The sequence below is a fragment of the Nyctibius grandis genome, chromosome 22 (assembly GCF_013368605.1).
Source record: "Nyctibius grandis isolate bNycGra1 chromosome 22, bNycGra1.pri, whole genome shotgun sequence".
In the NCBI taxonomy this organism is placed as follows: Eukaryota; Metazoa; Chordata; class Aves; order Nyctibiiformes; family Nyctibiidae; genus Nyctibius; species Nyctibius grandis.
In genome coordinates this window covers 57,117-82,688 of record NC_090679.1, presented here as the reverse complement: position 1 = coordinate 82,688, position 25,572 = coordinate 57,117, and the positions used below count along the sequence as shown (strand labels likewise).

General features: G+C 48.9%; 2 protein-coding genes across 2 annotated transcripts; both read left to right on the top strand.

Moving 5' to 3' along the window:
• The first annotated feature begins 3,262 nt into the window (after positions 1-3,262).
• On the top strand, positions 3,263-14,207 carry C1QTNF2 (C1q and TNF related 2). Its single transcript, XM_068417257.1, has 3 exons — positions 3,263-3,583; positions 9,645-9,893; positions 12,110-14,207. Exons 2-3 carry the CDS (start codon positions 9,653-9,655, stop codon positions 12,721-12,723), a joined length of 855 nt encoding a protein of 284 aa, XP_068273358.1. The 5' UTR covers positions 3,263-3,583; positions 9,645-9,652; the 3' UTR covers positions 12,724-14,207.
• A 3,316-nt stretch (positions 14,208-17,523) lies between these two features.
• CCNJL (cyclin J like) lies at positions 17,524-25,145 on the top strand. Its single transcript, XM_068417276.1, is given in 8 exon segments — positions 17,524-17,778; positions 19,771-19,878; positions 21,944-22,154; positions 22,678-22,977; positions 23,126-23,285; positions 24,363-24,605; positions 24,607-24,763; positions 24,765-25,145. Coding segments are annotated over 7 exon segments (1,179 nt in total). The 5' UTR covers positions 17,524-17,778; positions 19,771-19,815; the 3' UTR covers positions 24,810-25,145.
• Positions 25,146-25,572: the final 427 nt, after the last annotated feature.

The following is a 25,572-nucleotide window of genomic DNA, read 5'->3' as shown; positions in this document are numbered from 1 at the left end:
CAGCACACTCATTGCCATTGCCCAGTGCAATGGGAAGGCTGTATTTTAGGCCGCCTCCAGCCTCTGGATGAACTGCAGTTATTTTGGCATTTGCTGAGTCATTTTATTCAGTTACAAAGTCGTTGTTGCAAGGTCAGTGTCTGTAACGGCGAAGCACATCAGCACTCAGAAAGCAAACAAGGGAAAATCCTTCCTCGCTGGGACGCAGTCCTGTCCTGCCGTGCCAGGGCAGGAGCCAGGGATCACCCACCCTCAGGCACCCACGTTCCTCACCCAAAGCACGGGCACAGGCAATAGCAGAGCTGAAATTGCACGTTTTGCTCTGTAGGTGCTGGATGATGCGCCTTCGCCTCGCCACACGAGCCACGCGTCCCCCAACCAGCTTCGCCTAAAGGACGCAAAGCCGCAGCGCGCTGTGCTGGGGGCACGGGCGGGGGGACAGGCCCGCGCCAGCCCGGAGCAACGCCTGGCCCCACTGAGGCAGCACCTCCCGGCCTGGTGCGGAGGCCACGAGGGGCGGCGCGGGTGGGACGGCTCTGCTGCGAGGGGGGAGCACCACAACAGGCCCCAGCAGCCCATCCACAGTGGGGACACACACCCCCCAATCCTGCACGTATCCCGTGGGTGTCTGCCAAGGCGGACGTCAGCCCGAGCCAGCTCCCCGCGCTGCAGCAACAAGCCGCCTTCCCCACGATCGATGGTAAAAACCACGTTAGTCACGGCAGGGAGGCCTTTGCTAAAAAGCAGTGCAGAAGAGCATGATCTCCTGCAATGTCCAGCTGAAACAAACTGAGACAGAGTCTCAGGGCTGCTCTGTTCCACTGTGAACGGGCAGTTTATTTATTTAACAAAGCGCGCTGCCAAACATGTTCTCCAGCAGCGCTGTCAGAGGCCCCGGGTGAGCTCGGCTCAGCCTTGCAGCACAGACATATTTTCCATCTGCCTGGCAGGAGCTTCCCAGCACTGCCTCTCGCCATGATGCTGAACTAGGTCAGGCTCTTAACTGCCTTCAAGACACCGCGGATCCAGGCACAAAATCACCAGTAACCGCAATTCCCCAGTCACACCTTGGATCGCCCGGCAGAACTGCTCTATTTTTAAGCATCGTTTTATCCCTGGCCCGTTTCACACCCATCCCAAAGCCCTGGTGCCCCAGCACACCTGCCACGGGGCAGGCTGAGGATAAGCATAAGGGCTTCTTCTTCTCAACACAGTTAGTGTCCAAGGAAAGCGCTGTGGCTTCCCAGGCCAATCTGACTGTGACCCTGGCAAATCCCACGGGAAGTTTTCATCTGGTTTCCCAAGAAATCTGAGGCAGGATCTGTGCGCACGTAATGCCTTGAGCCTTTTGGCTGACTCCAGCCCCACACCCGGGTGGGAGAGGCTATCCAGGAGAATTATGTTCCCACAAACTTTATGGGAACAGGCAAGAAGTGAGAATTCATATTGAACTGATCACCAGAGCTGCCCCAGGGGAGAGCGACTCTCTGAGACGGTGTCTGGGGGTGTCCCCACCTGCGCTCACTCCAATGCCGGGGGGGGCAGTGGGGCTGGGGGCAGCTCCCCACAGGCACACCAGAGCTCTGCAGCCATAGGGCAGCTTTTCTAAAACAGCCCTTACCCCAGGGAAATTTAACGTGATGATTGCGTGGGTTTGGGGAGGGGGGTTGTTCTCTTGAAGGGTGTTCAATGGCAGGGAACATTGCAGAGCCATCAGGGAGCTGGGGGGCTGGGGCGCCGGCTCCGAAGGAGCTCTGCAGGACCATCAGCACAGCATGAAAACAGCCCTGTGCTTCCTCAGCCAAACATTCCCAGCTCTCCCAGGAGCAACTGAACTGATTACAGCTCACAAAGCAAACTGTGTACGTACTTTAGTTTTACGTTATATCCATTCCCACCATGTTCCAACAGCAAGTGCAGGGGAAAGCTTAAAAAAACCCAAACACAACAGCTCTGATAAGGGTGAATTCTGGAAGAGTGAGGAATGTACTGGAAGAGTACTTCCAGAGTACTCCCAATCAGCTGATAATCTGCACTGAACAGAAAATACTTCCTGGCTGAAGAGCACCAGAGCAGGACTTGGAGCCCTGCCACCGAGCACACGCCTGTCCCAAGCTCCACGCAGGATCCCGGCTGGGGCAGAGCAGCACCCACAGGCTGCACCCAGGATCACCAACGAGCCACTCTGCATGGGCGATGACAGACCCAGGGCCATCGCTGCCCTCCTGGCAGGGTGACAGGTCCCCTGTAACCTCCCACACTGCCAGCCTGGGCACCCGTGGGGCCAGGCTCTATGTCTGTGCCATCTTCCAGCTGCTGTGTAGACTCTCCCCCCTCTGCTCCCTTAAAAAGACAAGCCTGGTCCGTACCAACCCCCGCAGCATCAGAGAGCATCCTGCAAAGCAGGGAGGGAAGGAAAGGGAGGGCAAGGGACGAGAAGGGTCAGGAAACTCTTCAACCCCCTTTTGTCTCGTGTCCCTCCACTTCCCCAAGGGCCATCAGGGAAATGCCGCCTTTGGTCATGTATTTTGAGAGTTGTAAGGCATTTGCAAATTCTTGGTTTAATGGGCTGGTATAAGCCTGGATATCAACACTGCTCTGAGCTGTACCACCATCACTTGCTGCGGCAGAGAAACGAGAAGGGACAGAGATTTACTGTCACTCAACGCTGTGTTGGCACAGCCAGCTGTTCATCCCGTGAACACTGAACTCTGGCTTCAGGCACTGCTTCCAGGGTTACTGCCTTACCTTAAGCAATTTCTAGGGGGTTGTAATTACTTTTCAAGCTTAAAACAAAATCCCAACCCTTTCCAAAGACAGAAGCATTCCTGTCCTGCCATCCCTATAGCAAAGTCTCTGTGTTTCACCTCACACATCCACCTGAAGCAGCACTGAGGTACACGCAGTCTCCTCCCAACATTCGCATTTACAAAGCTGCTGCCTCACCACAATGTCCTTTACTTCAGGCCTGGAGTGATCTGCCATTACCTGTTTGCCTCAATTGTTTTAGAAGTCAGTTTCCACCCTTAGGACAAGATTTGCTTCCCTTGCTAATGCTCCAGGATCAAGCGTCAAAGTTGTTCCCCAGTTCCATCCACATTACTCATCCCCTTACACAGTCTGCTTGCGCAGGCAGCGGCTGCAGCAGAGAAACGCAGAACCAGTCAGAAATGATCCAGGCAACTCCTGAGCCTTTCATATGAGACTGCAAGGGGGAGAGTGAAAGGGAAAAGCTCCCCAAGCATCAAGAGCTTTCCAGCCATACGTGCGTAAAGATTTCTTCCCGTGCCACGTGACGGAGGAAGAGGCGCAGACCCATTACACAATAATAAAAATATGCCTTTGGCAACGTTGAGACAAAACCTGGAGCTGCTGCAGGAAGGCAGCAATCTGCGCAAAAAGGAGTAAAACGTTAATAAAAAAGACAGACCGGAGGAGTCAATATTGCACAGCCCTCGGAAGGACGCTGCTGCGGCAGGACGGGGTTCAGGCTCTGTGTGACAGCGATCTGCAGCAAAACATCTGCTTAAAATCGTGTAGGTTCCCAGCGCCTGTCACGGTCTCACTGAAGAGATTAGTCTTGGTGAGTAGATTCTCTTTTCCTTTTTCTTTTTTTCCCTCCCTCCTCTTAACCTTAACTTTGAAAACTTACCAAACAAGGTCTAAAACACTGAGCACTAAGGTTTCCAATGCCGGCACAGGAATCAGTAAAGGCAACAGCCCCCAGTTACAAGAGATACTCCAGGAAGAAAACATTCCTCGGACTTTTGCTGGGAGCACCAACCTCATACAGCCGAAACCACAGCCTCTCCCTTCGCTCCAGCACTGATGGGCAGGTTCTGTAACCGGATTTTAGCACAGAGCTAGGAAGGGTTTGCCATGGGTACCCCCGGCTGCCTAAAGCTGAGACAGCCATGCGGGTTCAGGCACAGAAGATGCATCGCTCTCCTTCGACCTTGCTTTGTGCAATAGCAGACAACGTATCAAACAATATCTGGTGTAACTACTTCATTGCCTTTCACCAAAAATTAAATGCATCCATTTCAGCTGCTGTCACCAGCAGCACACCTTGTTTTATCTAAATCAGCCCCACACGACCAAGGGCTCCTTACAGTTCCATCCCAGGGACACCACAGGGCAACCACCAGAGCTGAGAATTACACTCACAGGGATAATGATTATTTTGAAGACTAACTAAGGTGCCTTGAGCTACGCTGGGAAACTGTGAAGCAGGAAGATGGTTGTTTTGTTTAAGAAAGTCTTGAGTATTTAAAGGAAACAGAATCGAAAGTCACGGCTGTTTGTTTGCTGCTGGGTGCCCTCTCGGGGTATCCGATCATCCTGCTCTTCCCTCCCTCCAAGCAGCAATTCCCCCCAGACTCTCTGCTTTTCCTCCCCATGGGCAGGAACATGCCACCACCACGTGGCACAAGGTGCCTTCCCTGGCCAAAAATCACAGGCCAGCCAGCTCATGAGCCCCCAGACCACCACACAGCTGGCAAACCCTCGGGGATTCTCCCTCCAGTGGGATTTCAGCCCAGCTGCCCCATAAGCACCAGAAAGTACAACTGGTCCTTCACACCTGGGGCTCATCCTTACAGGCAAAATCTTTTCTTACAGAAACACCTTTTTAACGTGTACAGATGTATAGAATTGGTCTGGCTTCTTAACTGCAAAGTGGCTCGGGAAGCTCAGCTGCAGCAGGGCTGGGATGAGGGTGGTCACGCAGGGGCTTGCAGGAGCCACGCGGAGCAGGGACATTGGGGCAGCCAAAGCGACAGGGGAGACACAGCAAGAGAAATGTCCCCCCACACTCCCGCCTGCGAGGCCCCTCCAGCAGCAGCCAGCAGAAATGGGAGCTGCAGGTCAGGAGTGGGGCTGCAAGGAGCCCTGGGGGTACACAGCTCCAAGGGATGGAGGCTCTCGGGTGAGAGAGTGATGTGCTGTATCTCCGGGGACAAGCAGCACACGTAGAAAAGCTATTAGAGAGTGTGCGTTTGCAGTCCCCTTCCACAGATGCTCCATGTGCTACCGAAGCTCATGGGATGCTCAGGTTTCAGCAAGGAGGAGTCAGGTTCAAATCTGCCAAGTGTACAAGAGGCTGCTCCAAAGCAGCTGGTTCGAGCAGCTGGGGAGTCAGGCAGCCCACCCTCTCCGGACACTTCTCCATCCTGAGGAAAGCTGCGCCCCAGTGTCCCCTCCCTGGCCCCTGTGGCGGGGAGAGCCGGGGCACGGGGCAGCCTCTGCCAAGGGCCTAAGCTCCAGCAAGAAGAGAAGGACCCACCGAAGCCACAAGCGATGACAACAAAACATCCTAAACCAGAAAGGGGGTGTCACGTGAAGGCCATGGGGCAGAGTCAGAACACCCCATTTCAGACACATGCTTGGAGTTATTCATTACATTTTATTACATAATTATAGTGAAGGCCCCTAAGCCTGTGGCTCCTTAGGAAGAGAGAAGCCAGTAAACGCTCAGCTCTGTACGTACCACACTTGCACATCAGACACCCTGTCTTTATTGCTTTACTTGCCCTGAGGTATTTTCTATAAAGGCGTGCTCCAGCTCTGAGATTCAGGAGTGAACACTTTCAAAAATGGTCCCCTTCCTGGTTTGCTTCCTGATAAGTATTCCCCAAAATTACCCTCTGGGGATCCACAGCACAGTTTTACACACTACATTGATCCCAGGGGATGCCCTGGGACCACAGCAGCAATTTCCATTGATTGGGCTGAAGGACACAGGGAAGCATTGTCTCTCAGACCCAGCTGATGGACATCTGTCACTCCACCTGTTGGAGCCTCAGCCTTCCACCCCAGGGCCCAGACATTTGCAGCACATTTTGCAGCCTCTCTCCTCTCTCTCTGGGTGGAGGTTTGACCCAGCTCTGATGAGGACAAGAGGTCTCAGCCAGAGCCTACCCAGCATGTGGGAACCCAAAGGGTCTTTCCTCCAAGACCCTCTACCTCAGAGCAACTCAGTGCTGCACTTGTCCATCACGAGTTACACCATCTCCTGAGCCCAAGGGCTTTGTCTTCTTCAACCTATTAAGCAACATAGAAAGCACCATTCCTGCTAAATATTTCAGAAGACATCATTTCAGCGTGGCTCACTGGATGGACAGGATACTTTTAAGTATCAGGAAGAAAAGCATTTCTGCATCCATGAGGTCTGAGGAGCTGATCATTTGCATTTCAGTGGCAGGTACAAACAACACCCCTTGCCCTGTCCCCCTGCTCTGTCAGATGATGCAGGATCTCCTCTCCTCCCTAAGCAGCCCTCCACCACCAGTCAGCTCTCATAGCTCCTGGGGCACAGTGCACCTCCTGCACAACAGGCATCAGTGACAGCCAAAAAGTCTCCAAAACCCTATTAACAAAGGCATTAATATGTCATTAGAAAAGTAAGACCTCAGCTGAAACCCCATGCTGCACGGCCTCCAGTGCCAGCCCTGCCGCCCATACCGCAGAGAGGAAAGACGCTGATCCGTTTCCAATTTGCTTTTTGGAGCTCATCACACCTTCTACATCAAGGAGCAATTTTCCTTTTAAGGTGGAACAGCATGAGGGTTGTCTTCTTTCAAAGAGATTTCTTTAACAGGTTATTTATAGATCCTCTTGTCAATGTGACTGTGCTTTGCATCCCACACGCGCTGCTGTGCTGTGGGATGAAATGTTCTTGTGGAGCCGTTAATTAACACCGACTCGGGAGCTGCGCCAGAGCACGGCTCCAGGTAGTCGAACATTCCCTGTCTATCCAAGTACTGGTGCTACTAACCTCCCAGCCTCGGGGTGTTTTGTGTTTGCCACTTTTTATCCCATCAGGTCAACTAGGTGGGCTGTCTGCAGGTAACAGAAGTACTTATGGTAAGAGACTTCAAGAGAAGGACCTGCCCTCCTGCCCTGTGCTCCCTCTTGCCCATTTCTTCTCTACATGAAGCAGTCCCAGCTTTTTTCCAGGTTATGCTCCACAATGACACTTTTCCTTGCCACAACTTACTAGTGTCATCCACCTCCAGACGCCTCTCATTTCTCTTCTGCCCCATTTGAGGTGGTTATTGGGAAGCAGAGATGTAGCTTTCCTTCAGATCTCCCCACTCCACAGGCATTTTAACATTTTATTTCCCTTTCCATGAACCAAGAAGCCTTTATTCAACTGTCCACATTAATACTGGCTGCTGATTTACATCTCACAAGGCCATTAAACCAACACCTTTCATCAGCAACAAATAAACTTTGGTATAAGAAAAGCAAAGGAGAGCTGAAGAACAAAATGCCTTAGCAGCCAAATCCAGCCTGGAGAGGTGTTTTGCATTTCCCACTCCTCTGCATGTTCTTAATTACACATATCACAGAACTGGGGGGCTCCCACTCAGCATAGGTATGTAGCATATTGCTCGCTGGATTTGGAGCATGTAATATGCATTTCCAGTCCCTTCAGGAGCCGATACCAGGTTGGGAGTGCTAAGGCCAACGTGAAATTTATACAATACTTTAAGCATCTTATTTCCAGTGCAGGAATTAAACATAACACTGCTGGGGAGATGTTAAAACCTCCCAGGATTTGGCTTAGTGCCACATAGGACACTGCCTGACCAAAAGGCCACCACCAGAGTGAAAGGTCTGGGATATCCCAGCTCATCTTCTATTGCATCTGGGTTTAACTACAATTTTGCTTCAGCACCAAAGCTTGAAGAAATATGTGAAAGGCAGTTTCTTGCTTTTCTGTCCTGGCTTATATTCTGTATTTCGTCAGCAGGACTTCAGGATGTGGTAAGAAAGCCCACCCAAACAGATGATTCTTGTACAATATTTAACCCCCTGCCCTCAGAGGTAGCTGTAATAAGGGAAAAGACTAAATTTCATAGGAGTCTCTTCCATCAGAGCGTGCACCTCTTAGCCCAGGGGTAGGAGTTGTATCAGAGTAATACATGGCTAATTCCTTAAGAAAAAATAAAAAATCCTTTGGCTTTAGCTTGATCTCTCCTAATCAAAGAGCTACCGAGCAAACTCTGAACCAGCCACGGATTTGTACGGGGCAGTTTTAGGCTTCGTGTCTCATTTCTCCAAGGGCTACTCCAGCTACAGAAGCTGAAAGAAATTGGGCCAGGGGATGTCCTTCATCCCCCGCCAGCTTGTTCCCACATTAATGCAACTGGAAAAGAGCCCGACTCCCTCAGCCCGTGGTCGGTGCCTTCCGGGGAGCACCGGCCCTGCTGGGGAGCTGGTAGCCGTGGCCATAACCACCTTCACCAGCGGAGCAAAAGGAGGAAAAATTCCTCAGCCCGGGCATGAGGAGGCCTTCTGTTCTGGGGAGGGGATGGCAGGAGCACCTTTACCCATGGGTAGTCAGAAATGGATATTGTAGGGGAAATTCTCTTCTTTACTCCATCTGTAACCATGTGCAGAACCCAAATCCTATTTTAAATGCTTCTCATGCCCAGAGTCTCAGGTGGGTCATGCATGGAGACGGGCTCTCGTCAATCAGCCTGATTTTGAGCATCTTCTCTCTAAGCTGCTGATGCATCTGAGCAGTATTTCAAGATGCAGTGGAGTTACTCAGGAGCTGCTCATGAACCGCAGCTACTTGCAAACAGCTCCGTGCACAGACATCCAGAGGGATATTTTACTGTATCATAACTGCTCTGTATCATTAGCAGGTTCATGGGAATAGCTTTATTCCAGAAATTATTTCCTATCCCTATCTCCCCATCCAGGAGTGGAGTGAGACAAGCCCAGGAGGCTCAGCCTCCCACCGTGAATGAAGGCAGAGCCTGGGATGCTCCAACAAAGCCCTTGGCATTTGCTATACTTAAAGCAATCGCTCACTTTACAGAGCCAGGAGTCAAACAACAGCCTGGGGTTTAACAGTTACCTGTCTTCCAGGGTGAGATGTTAGTAACAAACAAAGACTGAGCCACTGTCCCCGCAGAGAGGCAGGTCGGCTCAGCAAGAGGTTGGTAAACCAGCGGTGGAGGCTGCAGGGGGGCCGGTCATGGCTGCACCCCGACACTGAGCCCGAGACTCGGCGGGCAGTTGGGCTGCGGTTGTGCGGTGCCGCGCAGCCGAGCTGCGATGAGGAACGGGGCGTTCTCAGCTAGCGAAGGGGCTCGATTCGTACCGTCAGGCAAAACGCAGTAAGGACTGCCTGGGCCCAAAGCCTCCTCAAGGCCATCTTCTAAATTCAGCCCTGCATCACATGAGGGGCTTTGTGCTTGGTAAGAAACCCCAGTGACCCAGCCACAGGGCAGGTCTTACTGGGGCAGCTTACACCAAAACCCTTTCTCCTTCCTCCACTCCACTAGTCCCAAGCATCTGCTTTTTGCAGCCCTCTGCCATCACTGCTTGTGTTTTGGGGGAAAGGAGGCTCAGGGAAAAAAACAAATCGAGGGATGGCCACAGATACAGACTTGGAGAAGAACAAGTTTGGAAAAAATATTGGTCAGCCCTAGAAAATTCCTGGAGCCAAATCCCTGAATTCATGTCACACCAAAACAAACAGCTCCCCCAGCCTGCCAAAAAAAGCCCAATTATTTCCCATTTTCATGCAAGTCTCTACAGCACACTGTCCCGGTGGAGGGGACACCACTGTACCCACACATGCTGGCTACCACACATAACAGCCACCTCCCACCTCCTTTCTACAGGCTGCGCCATGATCTCTGCTGTCCTCCTCCTCTGGACCGTGCCCTGCGTGGCAAAGCACATCCTCGGGGGCTTTGCCAAGGGAGCGCTGCAGGAAGGTCCCCAGTTGGCGTGCAGCCTGCCGGGACCCCCCGGGCCACCCGGACCCCCTGGTGCACCCGGGGCTCCAGGGACGGTTGGCAGGATGGGCTTCCCGGGCAAAGATGGCAAGGACGGCAAGGACGGCGATAAAGGCGAGCACGGAGACGAAGGTACGAGAAAAGCGCTTCTTTACACAACAAGGGTAAAATGTAAAAGCAATTGTGCAATAGCCCAGCTAAGAGCAACCTCTCACCCCACACCTGAGCCCCAGGACAGACAACATCTCATAGGAAACTCTTCTAGAAATCTCCACTCTCCCCCCCTCCAACATCTCACATTCGTCAGCTCCTGCCAGGGGGGTTCAGACTCGCATTATTTGCTGATGGCATCTTATTGCTTTACGCAGTTCCTATTGGCTTCATTTTGTTATGAAGTGAGATTTTTCCCTGTTCCGATATACGCTCTCTAGACAAGACAAAGTGGTGGTCTCTGACTCCTGCTCTCAAGCCAAACAAAGTCAGGTGAAAAAATTACGTACTTGCTCCCCGGAGCACTCTAGCTGAGTGGCAGGCACTGTTCTGACCACGCTCAATCTAAACCAAAGCAAACAACCGCCCTTCTTTAATCCAGGAGTGGGGCTCCCCTTTAGATCCAGCCTTACAGCCCATGAGCACCACGAGCAGCTCTCGTGACAAAGCAGCACTTTCCCACTGCCACACGAGAGTGCGCTCCTGCTTCAGCATAACACCAGTGTGCCAAAGCTGTACCTTATGCTCTTCTCCCACCCCAGAACAGGGAATCTGGAGAACAGCTTTCCACCCACAGCTGCATTTAAATCTAGTCTTGCTACAGCAGGTCAAGAGACAGGGTATAAGTCCCCCATTAATTTGTCTTACTACAGACACTACCCACAAGCAGCACTAATCAGCAGTTTCAGCATCACTGTGGCAGCCCAACTCACTTCCCATCTCAAGGCAGACCCTGCACCAGGTGTCTTCTGGTTCCTGACTGTTTCATCCCCCAGCTAGGCTGAGCTTTTTACTACATCTGGACTTTTTTTTTTTTTTGAAAACAAGTTTCATGTTAAATGTAAAAAAAAACAAAAAGTGAGACAGGAGATTAAGAGTACTCCATCTGCGCAAAGCTAGGTTCCAAAAGCTTCACAAACCTGTCCCCCTCCTGAAAAACCCAAACCTTTAAAGCTTGTTCTTGGCTAGCTTTGTAATTAATTACTCCTTTTTCTCAAGTGAGCCAGATAATTGAACCAGCCTTCCTTAAAAGGGACAGACTGTCCTGTTCCTGAATCCCACTGTTATCATGCCAACTACCTACCTAAGACAGTTAGTCCACCTGACAGATGTCCAGCCCCAGGTGGTATTTCATGGGGATTGTCACCAGCAAGGTTTTCCTCCTAAATGAAATGTCCTGGCTTGGCCTAAACCAGGCCAATTTTCCTTCCAGTGATTTTTACTTTCAGCCAAGTCTCTTCTAAGAAACTGCACTTTCTGAAACTAACTGCATGTTTTGCAGACAGTGTCTGCTTCTAGGCCTGATAACACTCGAAATTTGTAGTTATCACTGAGGCACCGGTAGGGATGTTGTGCAGAAAGGCTCTTGCTGTACTTCTTAGAGAAACCAAGGTCACTGCTAAATTCCTCACTGATTACGAGTGAAGACCCATAGCGGGGTCACAGCTCCAGGGAGGAGCAGACAGGGCAGGTGACCCAAAATTGGCCAACAAATGTATTCCATCCCATACACGTCATTCTCGGTATAAAGCGGGGGGATGACGAGGGTCTCGGCCTGCTCCTTCTGTTTTTACTGCGTCTGCTGCTTGGGCCTGCTTTGGTCTGCTTGGGCCTGCTCCTTCTGCTTGGGGCCTGTTTGAGCCTTCGGCCCTTTCTTCTCCCCTCTCGTCCTTCTGCTATGGCCGGTGCCCCAAGAGGACTCTGTTTTCCTCTTGGATCCCTATCCGTTCATCCCTGAGTCCAGTTCTTGACCGTCGCTGGGCCCAGCCGGGGACTTCCCGGAGCCTGTCCTGCAGTGCCGGTGGTGACATGGCTGACATCGGGGGAGCTCGATCTTGGTTTTGTATATATTTGTATAGATTCGATTATTCCAATATTATTATTATACTCTTTTTCATTATTATAGTTTATTTAAACTGTTTTAACTTTCCAACCCATAAGTCTTTCTCCCTTTTCCCTTTCCTTTTCCCTTCTGGTTGAGGGAGGGGAGGGTTAATAGAGAGCATCTGCCACAGGTTTAATAGCCAGCCCAGCTTTAAACCATGACATGAAAATGTACTGGTGCAATGATACAACCCCTTTCCACTTGCCTAATCAACTCGTTCACTGAAAAATTTACAAGGTTACTTGTCTTCTAGGTCCACAAGGCAGAACAGGAAACCCCGGCAAGCCAGGACCAAAGGGGAAAGCAGGAGCTATTGGCAAGGCAGGCCCACGAGGGCCCAAGGGTTTAAAGGGTAATCCTGGAAAAAATGGGGCACCGGGAAAGAAAGGGCCCAAAGGGAGCAAGGGCGAGGCCGGGATGCCAGGACTCTGCACCTGTAATGCCAAGAAAGCCAAATCTGCCTTCTCTGTGGCAGTCTCAAAGAGCTACCCAAGGGAGAGGCTGCCCATCAAATTTGACAGGATCCTGATGAACGAGGGAGGACATTACAATGCTTCCAGTGGGAAATTTATATGCAGCATCCCAGGTATTTACTACTTCACTTATGATATCACTTTGGCCAACAAACATTTGGCCATTGGCTTGGTCCACAACGGGCAGTACCGGATCAAGACTTTTGATGCTAACACTGGGAACCATGATGTTGCCTCTGGATCAACCATCCTTTCTCTGAAGCAGGAGGATGAGGTATGGCTGCAGATCTTTTACTCAGAACAAAATGGGCTCTTTTATGATCCCTACTGGACAGACAGCTTATTTACTGGCTTCCTGATATATCCTGATGAAGATTATCTCAATGAAATATAGGATGAAAAACTAGCCTGTGGGAAAAAGTAGGAAATCCATGAGACCTCAGTCCAGCAAAGTGCAGCCTGTACATGGACACGTGTGGCATTATCACACAATTCCACGTTTTTGGCGCTAACAGGCTCTATTGGCTGTTTAGATATCTACTTGATGTCATCAACTAGTCCATAGGGTACCAGGACCAGTAGGACTCACCTTTAAGCAGTCTCATTAATCTCTACATCTGGAAGCCACCCATTATGTTTTCCATAATGATTCCAACACGCCATGGACATGTAACTCAAATACTGGTGCAGAATGCTTTGATTATTTTATTATTATTATAAAGCATGGAGACCAACAACAATTTCCTGAAAGCTGAGCTCAGAAGTGCCACTGGTGCTGGAGGTTGTACCACTGCACTGCCTCCCCCTACACCCCATAATAGTAATAATCACGTTTAATACAGAGTTATCTTCTACCAGCTACTTAAAAGTCAGGAAGTTGTCAGCCAAAGTTATAAAAGTAAGAGCAGCTCTCAGCCTCATCAAAGCAGAACTAATAAGCAAAGGTGTCCAGTCTAAATAGGAAATGACACAGAAGAGATTGCATTTTTAGGGGTAAAGGTCCAACTCCTTGTAAGACACAAGCTGTTGCACTGAGCACCACTGGAGTTGCTCAGATTTCAGCCTTGATATACCAGGGCTGGAGCCCTGCATCTGGTTTCACACAAGTGTTGGTAAGCTGGGACCAGAGCCTAGACTGGACTGTGCAAGCCAGACACCTGCAGGGCTCTGATCTATGGCCCAGGGTGAACTTTGCAGATAAGACTCAACTGTCAAAGACAGCATAAACCTCCGCTCCAGAAACAAACTCATTAATAACCGCCTGCCTTCATCCCTGCCAGCCTTTGCTGGAAGGAGATACTTGTGGTGCTGCCAAGATGCTTCTCAAGGGCTTAATGCTACAGATAGACTCTATCTTACTGATGCTTTACTTTTTAGTGTTTATGTCAAATATTACAGATGCTCCAGAATCAATGTGTTTGTTCTAAATTGTATGGAAAAAAAACCCAGAAAAGTCAAAAGCTGAACTTTTGCTCAGCTGAGGCTTTTGCTAAGCTGAGCTTAGCATTTTTTTGCCTCCTCTGCATCAGCTAATACAGGGACACACTCCAAGATGGTTTGCTGTTACCAGAGCAAAGGGTTCTCCTGCTATAAAGCGGCTCAGTCTGGCTGCCTTGCCCTGGGATGTTCAACGCTCCTGTAACACAGAGGTCTCTGGCTCAGTAGCCGGAAGGAAGGAGTCTCTCCCACACTATCAGATTAGTCTTCCCAGTTTCCAGTCATATTCTCATCTCCTTTATCACTTGATGATAACTCTCATGAACTTCCAGTTCCTCTAATCCTCATATTTAGGCATTGAAGGGATATCTCATAAGAACAAAGTTGTTTTTTTTTTTTTAAACCTTACTTTTACAAGCCAAAACATTTGCATGATTTTTTTTAACTACAGTAATTGTATTATATTTTACAAAACTCTTTTCAAATACATTTTATAAAATAAAGCTGAACAAAAGTACTGCTGGAACAACCTTGATATTTATAAAAGTGGTGTCCCAGAAGGTATTTCAAAACTGCATTACAGATGCCACAGATATTGCTGGGTTTAGCGATGGATTTTGTAGGGGCTGGAATAACAGGATTATTTCCTCTCTCCCAGTCTAGCAAGCGGGGGAATGCAGAGAGTTTTCTGCTCTCTGCACAAGAAAACCTCCAAGGTGGAAGAACAGGAACTGTGGGTTCCCCTGAAGCTGCTCACTCAGATGGCAGGTGTCCTTTCCCTGACAGCAAGTGCTCAGATAATACATTTCTCTTTCCAAAGGTCCCTCATTTACGGTGCCCTGGGGTGCATTTCTGCAGGCAGCTTCCCAGAGGCAGCAGCGGTTCAAGAACTGCATTTCTCCCTCAGCACCCAGCCTGACCTCCCAGGAGCCCAGCGGGGGAACAGCTCGGCCAGAAAGTGGTTGGGTTACACACAGGTCCCTGCACCGACAGAGGTCCCCAGAACCCGCACACAGCAGAGGCAGCGTGAGGTAGGTGGTGGGACACATAGAAGGATGTTGCCACCCTGCACCGCCACCCAGATGTGCTCCACCCAAAAGGGAAACTACATAGTACAGCTTTCATTAATCCAGTAGCACTCACAGGCCACTGCTGCCAAAAGAGAGAGACCTTGCCTCCCGCCTCAGTCTTTTCCTCTTGATTCCATGCATTACCCATCCCCAAAAGGGGGTGTTCTTTGGGGGGGTGGGGTGGGGGGGGTTGTAGTCAGGTTAGTTCACCACTGATTTTATGAGCTGAACCCCCTTGGCACAAAGCAGGTGCCAGAGCTGGGAGGGGATGGGAAATCACCACAGGGAATAAGCCTAAGAAGAGGAGGGTGGAGGGGAAGCAGCGATGAGCAGGTAGCTCAGCTCAGCCTTCCCTTGTTATCACCAAAGAAGGCCCCAGCAGGGAGTGTTCCCTCCCAGTGTCAGTCCTCTGTGGGGGACACCAGCTGGCTTCCCCAGTTGAGAAGCAAGGGAAGTTATGAACTGTCCGGCAAAGCATCCTTTTTATTCTAGTCAAAAGGAAAACCTGCAAATGAGTATTTCAAGTCTGGAATATAAAAACGCAAGTTATAAAGACAGCCACCAACTCCCTCTGAGTGCTCAGTACAACAGCACTTGCTGTTGGTTTGGGGCTCTGGGGTCCTGCCCGCAGGAGCAGCACAGGACGCTGGCTCCAGCCTGCTCCCATCCACCCTCGGGAGCTGCTCCAGGCCATGGTGCTGCCTGCTGCGCTGCACAGCTCCAGCCCTGAGCACCTGCTGCCAGCGAGGACTCCCAGCAATGGAAACCCAAACTAATAAAATACAGCAGGCAAGAGGGAGAGGAACAACTTCTCCAGGTTGTTTAACCTCCCGTTGGGCTGAAGTCATTTAAAGATACCGTGTATTGTATTTCTGTGAAATATGAGCATTTGAAGTGATACATGTAGGTTCCTCTTGCACAGGTTTCTCCAAAAAAGATTATTTTCCTCCTATGACACCTTAAAAGCAACTTGCATGCTGAACAAAATGTCCCCACTCAGCCCAACCCTGCAAGAAGAATCATCTCAAGCAGCTGTGGGCTTCCCTCCTCCTGCCTCACCCAGGAGGGAGGGAAGGGCAGCTGGCAAGGTACAAGTGTGTGGGGGTCACTACAGAGCCAGACATTGAAATATTAAAGGGGGGGGGGAAAACCCCCCACAAAACTCAAAATGACTGGGTCAGACTTCAGAGAATTTTAAAAACAACACATTCTGACTTGCTCCTGCATCTTCAGGCTGCATTTTGGTTTGTGCTGCCATTGTCCTCCAGCCACGCAGTTATTCACTTTGTTTTTAACTGAAACTGAGATTTACAGAAAGTCTCTTTATTCCAGAAACACAACGTTTCTGGAAAGCCACCAAATAAAGAGCTCTGGTTTTCACAGCCAAGGTGTCTCAGGAAAGCACGACTCCCACGCAGGCTGCTCACCCCAGCCCAGGCAGCTGCCTGCACCTCTGGCACGGGCAGAGGAAAGCTGGGCATGGTGGTGGCTGGGTGAGCACATGGGCAAATGCTGTCAGGAAGGCATGAGGAACATCCTGGCTGAACAGGATGCCACCCACATCTGCCACCCTCACACAAGACCTGTTATGCCACAGCATCCTCCTTCACCGCAAGCATCAGAGCTGCCCTTTGCACCACATTTTGGCACAGGCCAGTCCCTCTGGCACATACAGCGTGCCAGGGCAGGGAGGCAAGGCAAGGCAGGAGCACCCACTCACAGTATTCAGTTTGCAACAGAGCAAAGGCTCAGCTGGTTCAGCTTGTGGCTCATTATAGATCAGCATGGACCTGGCAGGGAGCACATGTGCCTGCCCAGGTCCCCTCCAAGGCAGGGGAGGGTTTCTCTGCCACAGGAGCTCATCTCTGCTCTCACTCCAGTGCCCATCCCTGTGCCATGCAGCAGTGTGCTTCCAGCTCAGGCCAAGCTGTGATCTCACATGGTCCGAGCACTCGGCACAAATATCAGCAGAGCAGGAAGCGCTCGGTGCTGCATGAGCCCAAGTCCCAGGGCAACTCCTCCTGCCTGGTGCAGGTTCTGACCCCCTAATTCAGCCTCCTAAAGCCCTTTCCCCACCTTCAGGGCTACTCTACACAAAAGGACCTCAAGGTTTATTTTTGTAATTTTTTTTTTAAACCATAAATTTCAATCCTCACAATGAAAAGAAAAAATAAACATAAAAAAAGATTTTCATTCTGGAAAATTAACATTAACTGTGGACTCACTGTACATTGAGTGTCTGGAAAGTAACAATGCAATGTCACAGCTGGAAATGAAGGGAAGGCGCCAGAGCAAGGCATCACCCCCCTGTGCAGCCCTGGCTACGTGCCCGACGCGACGCCCCGAGCACACGGCACCGCTGAGCTTCAGCACTTACCCAAGCAGACCAATGCCTTGAAGTCTCAACTGCATCTTCCTTCTAGGGGACTAAGGAGGATCCAGGTGCATTTATCAGTCCCCCTGGTTTGCCCTACTCCCCAGGTGAGCCTGCCCCCAGTTACACCAGTTAACACTTGACAGTCAGCACCACAAAGCTAAAAAAAAAAAAAATAAGGAAAAAAGTCTTATTTTCTGTTCTTCCAGGTTTGGTCAATGCTGCCTCACTAAGAGCACCAAGTCCCTGAAGACTGACCATGTTCTGGCAGACCCACAATACCATTGCACAGATGCTGCCTCCCAGCAGCCACGGCCCCGCTCCCAGCCCCTTCCCACTACCAAGGGCCATTTCTGCCCTTGAAACAGGCCAGGTCCAACAGTACAAACTGCAGAGTTACCCCAGGACAGCACCAGCCCGTGACCAGCAGCTCGTCGTGCCCCACACCAGCACTGCGGTAACCCCCGCCGTTCCTCCCTGCATATTTCAGTGACCGTGTGCAGGAGAGGCTGTCTTCCCTAGGTGCTTGACAGGCAGGTCGAGAAGTGAAAGACCTCTACAAGGAAGGGTATGTTCACAGAGTTTCTAATTTCCACATAAACCACTGGCTGAGGGGAGGAACAAAGAAATGAGTGCTCAGACCAGGGAGGAGCAAGGAGGAGGGGATGGTGTCGGGGGGAGGGGGTGTCCGTGTTTGCTCTGGCCTCCTTGCTGGGTATGGGGGAAGCCCCCACCTCAATGCCCCCCACCAGGCTCAACCAAGAGCAGCCCAGCTCCTTACTGACATGGGTGCAGCCTCTCCCTGCACTTGGGGCTGTCTCTTTACCTCAGTATTTCCTCTGTGTTGCTTCCCCAGCTGAGCCCCTGCCTCTGCTGAGCCCTTTGTGCTGGCAGGTAAGATACAGGTTGTGTGAGCCACTTTTTGGTCACTTTGCAGTTGGTGTCCTCAGTTATTTTGCCACTTAACTTCACTGCTTCTCTTTTATAGCAGGGGACCAGCCAGCAAACATAGACTATAAACAGCTGGGATATGTTTTCCCCAGAAGAGTTGGTCAACAACTTGCTTTGATCACAAAAATATTTTCCCAGGAACACTAAAATCAACACAAATATTTATTTTGACTGAAGCAGGCAGATTTCTGTTGTTCCTTTCCTTTAGGAAACCAACCAAGGAACAAATGTTTTGTGAGGTTCTTCTGCAAATTTGTGTGCAGAATGACTGGCAATTTTTTTTTTTTTTTTTTAAAAAAACCCACCTAATTCAAAAATGAAATTTAGTTCTTTAAATAGGAAAGCTGTTGCTAGGCCTGGTAAACTTACTCATTAAAATTCTTCATCTTTAATGGATCAACAATTATATTTGGGTATAAAACAGGTTGCGTGGTGATTTTTTGGCTCCTGGAATATCCACTGGACTATAAACATGGCCCTCATGGGCAATGGAATAAAGCTGTGTGGTGCCTGACAGTTTCTTGGGCACTTGGGTATAAAACTTGGCAAGGATGAGGGTCCTTAGGCTCCCAGGGCAAAGCAGTAACTGAGACCCAGTCTGGAAGCTGTAGCCAGGCTGAGCTCCGATGACAAACCATCAGTCTCCAAGTTGTGAGGCAGCATGTCAGGGTCCCGCTGTAGCTGCTGCTGTGCTGGGCTGCGTAATAATGATGGGACCAAAGACGGGAGATGTGGGTGATGTCTGAGGTACGGAGAAGGGGGGGAAGTGCATCCCCTGTTAAGTCCCAGCTGAGTGTCTGCACAGGACAGAGTTGCACTGGGAGAGGGAAACCTTGAGATGTGACCCAAAAGGGAGCTGTGCTCCTGCCAACCCTCACGCTCAGACAGAAGCAAGCACTTCTATCTACAGGTTTTGGGCAGCTCAAGATAAGGCATCTTGTGTTGGGAATCATCAACCAAGGAGAAAGTCAGTCTCTTCTCTTAATACTGAGGATATTTATTGAGCATTCGGAGCCTTCATTACTGGGAGAAGCTTCATATTTCATTTTCTCCAGCAATTTTGCTTGCACCACCCTTTCCAGTCCAGCCAAGGCGACAGCTGCACGCAGCAGACCCCAGTCAGCCCCGGCCGGGCGCTGCTGTTCTGCCCTGACGCCCCCAGCCCGGGGCTCCCCCGGGGGGCTGCGGGCAGCGCGCACAGGTGCTGCCGCCGGTGGCACGGAGGGGCCGGCACAGCCCCTGCCTGTGGCACCCGCCTGCTAATTAGCGCCAATTAACCTAAGGGGCAGCAACATCCCCGTCCCCCCCCCGCGGAGGTCGCGCGTTGCCGAGCAACGGCCCCGAGCAACGGTCGGCGGGGGCGGACGCGGACGGTTGAGGGGTCGCTCTCGGGCCGGGACCCGCACGTCTGCGAGGCGCTCAGGGGCGACCCACCGAGGGGGCGTTTTGCAGCGCCTTAAAAGTACTAAAGAAGTCAGTAGGTTCAGGGATTATTAGCGGGGACAGCGGGGCGCCGGGGCGGCCGGCGGTGCCGCGGGGACCGGGGCGGCCGGCGGAAACGGCCGCGGGGCTGCGGGCGGCTTGACCGGTTTGTTCTCTCTCCCAGCAGAGCGGCCCCGTCTCTACCAGAGAGCTTCGGACAGCAACAAAAAGGATGGAGGACCAGTGGTGCTCATGGGATCTGGCATCAGACATCCACTGGGTCCTGAGGCAGAAGGTTGGGTCCCACTTGGTTCCTTTCCCTCCTCCTCCTCCTCGCTCTCCCCTGCGCTTTCCTCCCTGCAGCGGTGCCGGGCCACCGCCCCCCGACGAAGGGCTCTTCAGCTGCCCCGGCTGAGCCTTGGCCTTGGGTAACTCGCCTGCAGCAGGTCTCAAAGTGGTAGCGATCGGAAAGAAAACTCATCTACACGAAGCAGATAAGCAGGCGCTTCTTCATTGCAGCACTGGGGATACGGGGGATAGCTCCTCCAGATGTGTCCAACCAAACACTAAAAACCATACGTTTTTATACACTGGTTTACACAAAAATGCACAGTATGCTCCCTCTTAAATTTAACCTTTACAACGGTTGGTTCTGTTAATTACAACCTCATCAATATTCTTATTCTAAAACAATCATTGGTTAGTTCTACTCTACTGATTGGAAACTATCCCTGATATTCAAATCAGGATGGGAAGGGTAAGGGGGTTTCCAAGCAGCGTAACTGGTGTCTGTGACACTCTCCTTAGTTTCTTAAACAAAACATCGAAAACTCCACTATTTCCCTGGTGAGGTTTCTCTGGTCACCTATTTCAAACCTAACAGTCACCTATTTTAAACTTAACAGTGCCCATGGTTACCTGTGTGTCTGTGGTTACCCATCTCAAACCTAAGAGTGCCTGTAGTTACCTGTTTCAGATCTGACTCTTCTACATGATCCAATCTTGTTCAATCATTGGTCTCTCTGTTACAAGACAGCGTGGCTTGTGCTTGCGCAGATGAAGCCAGTGTGGCTGTTTCAGAGATTTTGACCACGCGTTTCTGCTCTGCAAGGAAACGCGTCCTGCTGACCGTACCCTGAGAGCACTGTCCTGTCAGTGATCTTTGCCCTTTCCTGTGAGTTTGCGTGGCCAGCCTGAAGATTAGTAAAAGCCAAATGCATCAGCTGTACTCTACTGTCAGACTGTTCACAACACACTTAACGCTTAACGTTTCTAACCTATTAATTAAACTGCAGTCTGTTGCGTGAGCATAGAAGCACTTACCAGGAAGTTTCATATGAGCAATTTTGTTACTGGAAGGCACAGTGCTGCAGCCTGTGCAGAGGCAGACAGGTTGTTTCTGTGGGGGAAAGAGAACAGCATGACATTAGCAGAATTAAACTGGTAGCATGCTACCTAGTCTACTGCAAAGAAGCATGCAGAGTGCTCTGAATTTTCAAGCTCCTATAAAAAAAAAGTATAGCCTCAATTTTTCCTTGTGTATCATCTTCTTGTCCACAGAAATAACGCCTTATAGAGGAGTTAGCTTTGAGTGGTTTCTCGTGTGCGCTGCAATAATTGTATCTAAGAGTTCAATTTGGCACCTTTCTTCCACAGCTGGAAGACTGGTTAGAACACAAAACAGGAAGGAGTTTGTCTCTTTCAAAGAACAACTGTTAATAGCCTGCTATAGATAAGCTTTCCCTTTATTTTGCATCTACAGGCATTTCCTTTTCTTGTTCTAATGGCAACAACTTTACAGTATCTGTTATTCTTACAACAGGAATTCTTAAGAATCTGGTGCAGGTCACGTACATGCTATTTTTCCCCGAACATGTAACATACAGAGAGCTAAATGATTGCCAAAGTCACCATGGTTTTTACTAGTTTTCTGACTTAAAATAGTCTTTTTGCTTTTCTTTTTACCTTTTTTTTTTTAATTGGAGTGCCTTATATCGACATCACACAAGTAGTGTCCTGGGTTTATACACTTTTCCCCTGGATTAAGAAGGTAATTTACCTGGCTCTCCACAGAGGATGCGGCTCTCTGGAGACGCCTGTGTGCAATAGCTCGGTATCTTGCTGCTGAGATGGCAATGTGCTTAATGCTGGTGGAGAAAGTGCGTGGATGACCGAAGTATTAGAAGTTAACTGACTGTCAAAACATGCAGTAATCCAGCCCCAATTTCTGTGTCAATCATAGTGCTGTAGCTGCTATGCATTTGCCATAGCGGGTGGTGGGTGTTGGTTTGGGGTTCCAGACGCTGAAATGGTATTTGTTTCAGTACCTCTCTCTTTCCTCCTTTTTTTTTTTCCTATAGGAACTGACGTTGCCTGTGTACACGGCTAGTTCACCACACATTGGGATGCGCCCGTACTTCATTGAGTTCTTGAATCTTGTCAGCAACCGGTGCGATCTCTGCCCTACGGCCCGGCATCTCGCGATCTATTTATTTGACATCGTTATGGATCGCTGTGATATCACCGTAGAGGAACTGCAGGTCGTTTCACTTGTCTGTCTTCTCCTAGCAAGTAAGTTGGCTGCTGTCTATTAAGGCTTTTTTCCTGAGCAGATGGTTGTTTTCCTTATAGATCAAGTGCAGGTTGTAATGTTCTAAACTGCATCTTCATCAGGCAATTTACTCCAGAAAATGATTGTGATATTTTAAGGTGCTCGAGCCCTAACGGAAGGCTCTGTTAGGAAAAGGTTTTTCCCCACACTGCTTACTTTCTCCACATTTGACGGAATGCCCTTCAGCAAACCACTTCCAGTTATTGTCAGAAAAACTATCTGTAATCCTAATGAGTTTATAGTCTTGGTTTTGGCATCAATGCTATATAAACCATTAAAAACAAACAAACAAAACCATAAAAAGGATATAGGAATACGCTGACCAGTCTGTTGGCTTGTTTCCTACTTGTGTCATTGTATTTTCCAGTCCTTTAAAAAGCACGTGTTATCACTAGACTCTGGGGGTTTGGGAGTGTTCTTTGTTGCCTTTTGGACATTCAATCATAAAGATAAATCTCATCTGCAAACCATCTCTTCTGGCAGGTAAATTTGAAGACAAACAAGTTAAAGTTCCAAAGTTGCAGCACTTAAACCATCTGGCATACATGTGCAATGTGCATGTGGTATTGAACAAGCAAGATCTGCTTAGCATGGAAAAGGTGCTTTTGGAAAACTTCCAGTGGGACCTCTGCCTACCAACATCAGCACACTACATCGACTACTACCTCTGTGCATCTCTTGGGGCGAATGACCTTCACGACGGCTGGCCCATCACCTCACCGGCCAAAATCAAACCTGTTCTGGAGAAATGCGCGTACTATTTCCTTGACCTCTCAGTGCAAAGTAAGAGGCTTAGTTTTATGCTGGAGTCATCTTCCATTTCACAAGTTGAGGATTTAATTTTGTCCTGTTTTGCCATGTATACACATAACAGGCTTACTGCAGTGATTAGTAAGAGTATAATCCTTGCTTTTTTTTTTTTCTTTTGCAGATCACACTTTCCTCAATTTTCGTCCATCTCTGATTGCTGCGGCTTGTGTGTGTGCCTCACGTATCTATATGCAGATTTCTCCTGCGTGGTCAACAGAGCTTGAATTAGTAACATGTTATTTCTGGGAAGATCTTATCCAATGCATTGAAATGATGCTCATGTAAGATTTAAAAAAAAAAAGTAACCCGTTTGTGCTCTTAGGAAGGTGTTAATACTATTTTTTTTTTATTATTTTTTTCTTTTTTAAGCAATTGTTTAGCTATAATTAAGATAGTATGATATTACATTGGTAATCTGCATCTTCAATTTGGGGAGAGGAATAAAAGGGAAAAATCAGGTCACTGTACTACATACTGCACTGTAACAATATTCGCAATGTGGAATGGAGTGCACAATTTAGTGTTCCTTATGTTTTCTTGTGCTGGTTGTGTGATTGGATGGAAGCTTCTACAGACAGCTGATGAAAGCTTTTTTCTCTGTGTTTCCTCATTGTATCGGCAATATACTTGCTGGAGAGACACGCCAGTGTATCTCTAACATCGAGAATACAGTGGGGAGACATTTCAGAACTATTCTTTGTTGTTTTCTCCAGTAAAGGACATGACTGTGATGCATCAATATTGGTCTGGGACCTGAGCACATACAGTCTTAACAGAAAAAAGAAAAGTTTAATAGAATGATTTAGGCTGGGAGTGATGGTGGACCTTGGCAGTAACTTCTGAATTCCTACTTAAAGCAGGGCCAGCTGAAGTTAAATCAGACTGCTTGGGGTGTGGTCTAGTCAAGTTTTGACTGTCTCCAAGGATGGAGACTTCCTGTCCTCTCTGGGCAACTTGTTCCAGTGCTTCACCGTTTTCATGATAATCAAAAGCATGAAAATATTTCTTCCTCATTATCTAGCAGGAATTTTCCTTGTTCCCTTATGGCTATGCACTTTAATACTCTGCAAATACTTACACAGACTATTTTAAAATGTCTTTGTGTTGTGAACTTAAGGTTCTAAGATAACCAGTCCACCAGTAAAAACATACTTGTGATGCAAAATGGTCCATAAACCTCTTGTTAGTGTGTGAATATTGCAGCAGGGTGATTAGAAATTAATTGTGGAAGCACCTGAGGATAACCATGTACAGCTAGGGCCAAAAAGCTAGCGATGTAGCCTGACTGGTGAAAACGTTGGGATATATGCAAGCTCTGTGAACTTCTCTGTCTGACAAATCTTGCTTATTTCTTTCAGATATTATGACTATGTCATCAAAGAAGTCAGTAACGTAAAAAAGCAAGTAATAATTCAACATCAAGAACAGGAAGCAGTGGGAAATCTGAGCCATCAAGCGGCTACTGAAGCTCTCTTCCAGCAATCTAGTTACCAGCCTTCAGTCCAGCATTCAGCTACGTTTTCCCTGTTCCGGTCGCCAGTGCCAGATTTGTGCTCTGCTTATCGTGACTCCTTACAGCCCACAGGCACAGCGATCTGCTTGTGGGAGTGCTGACAGCTCGCTCTACTCCTACGCAGCTCTTCCAGCCAGCCTTCGGCCATCCGCCCAGACTGTGCCCGTCCAAGCACCCGTGGCTGTGCAGGTGCCCTTAGGAACAGAGCCCGTGCACTGCATTTCCGTGGCTTGTGGCACTAGTCACTTTTAGGGGTCATCGCTCATACGCAGCTGGGTGTTTTGATGGATAAATATTGACGGGAGAAAACCGTGATATGAAGAGAAGCTGAAGAGCCCCTGCGTGTGATAACAAGATGTGTACCTGAATGCAAACTATGAAGGAACAGAATACTTATGACTTACTCATTTAGAGGACGTTTTTAAACGCCATCTTGCCATTCTCTTGGAAAACGTAGCTGGTAAATTGAAGATCATATTGTTTCTTTGCAATGAGACACACACCTACTGTCTTTTCTCTGAAGGTTCTCGGGACAGCAATGCAAACAATATGCAATTTGCTTTTACTGACTTGGGGCAATTTTTTCAAGTCACATAGCACACTGTTTTACATTATATTTTTAGAGAATTGTTTTTAAGGGTGTTTTAGGATGGAGGGGAAAAACTAGCCTGCGTGCTAATGCATGTTTGTGTTACTGTCTTCTGAGAATGCAATTTTTGGTATCAAGTTAATAATTTCTTCCATTCAGCAGGCTAGAGGAATCTTCTCCTTTTATTTATTTAAAAAAATGCAAACTGTAATTGAAGAGGCAGTACTCCTCAGAAATTAGTCTAGAAGTTTAGAGAACTTAGTTCATCTTTCATTCTGTTGGCTTTGTATTTATACTGAACTTTATATTCAGAAGACTTTAGTGTATATTTTATTATGTCATTTGACAGAATTAAAGAAGAAAATATATGTGGCATTACTGTTGTGTGTTTTTTCTTTGGTTTTTATCACCCTTTTAAGTTGCGTCACATGCAGTGTTATACTTTGGACCACCATTGTGCTTAATT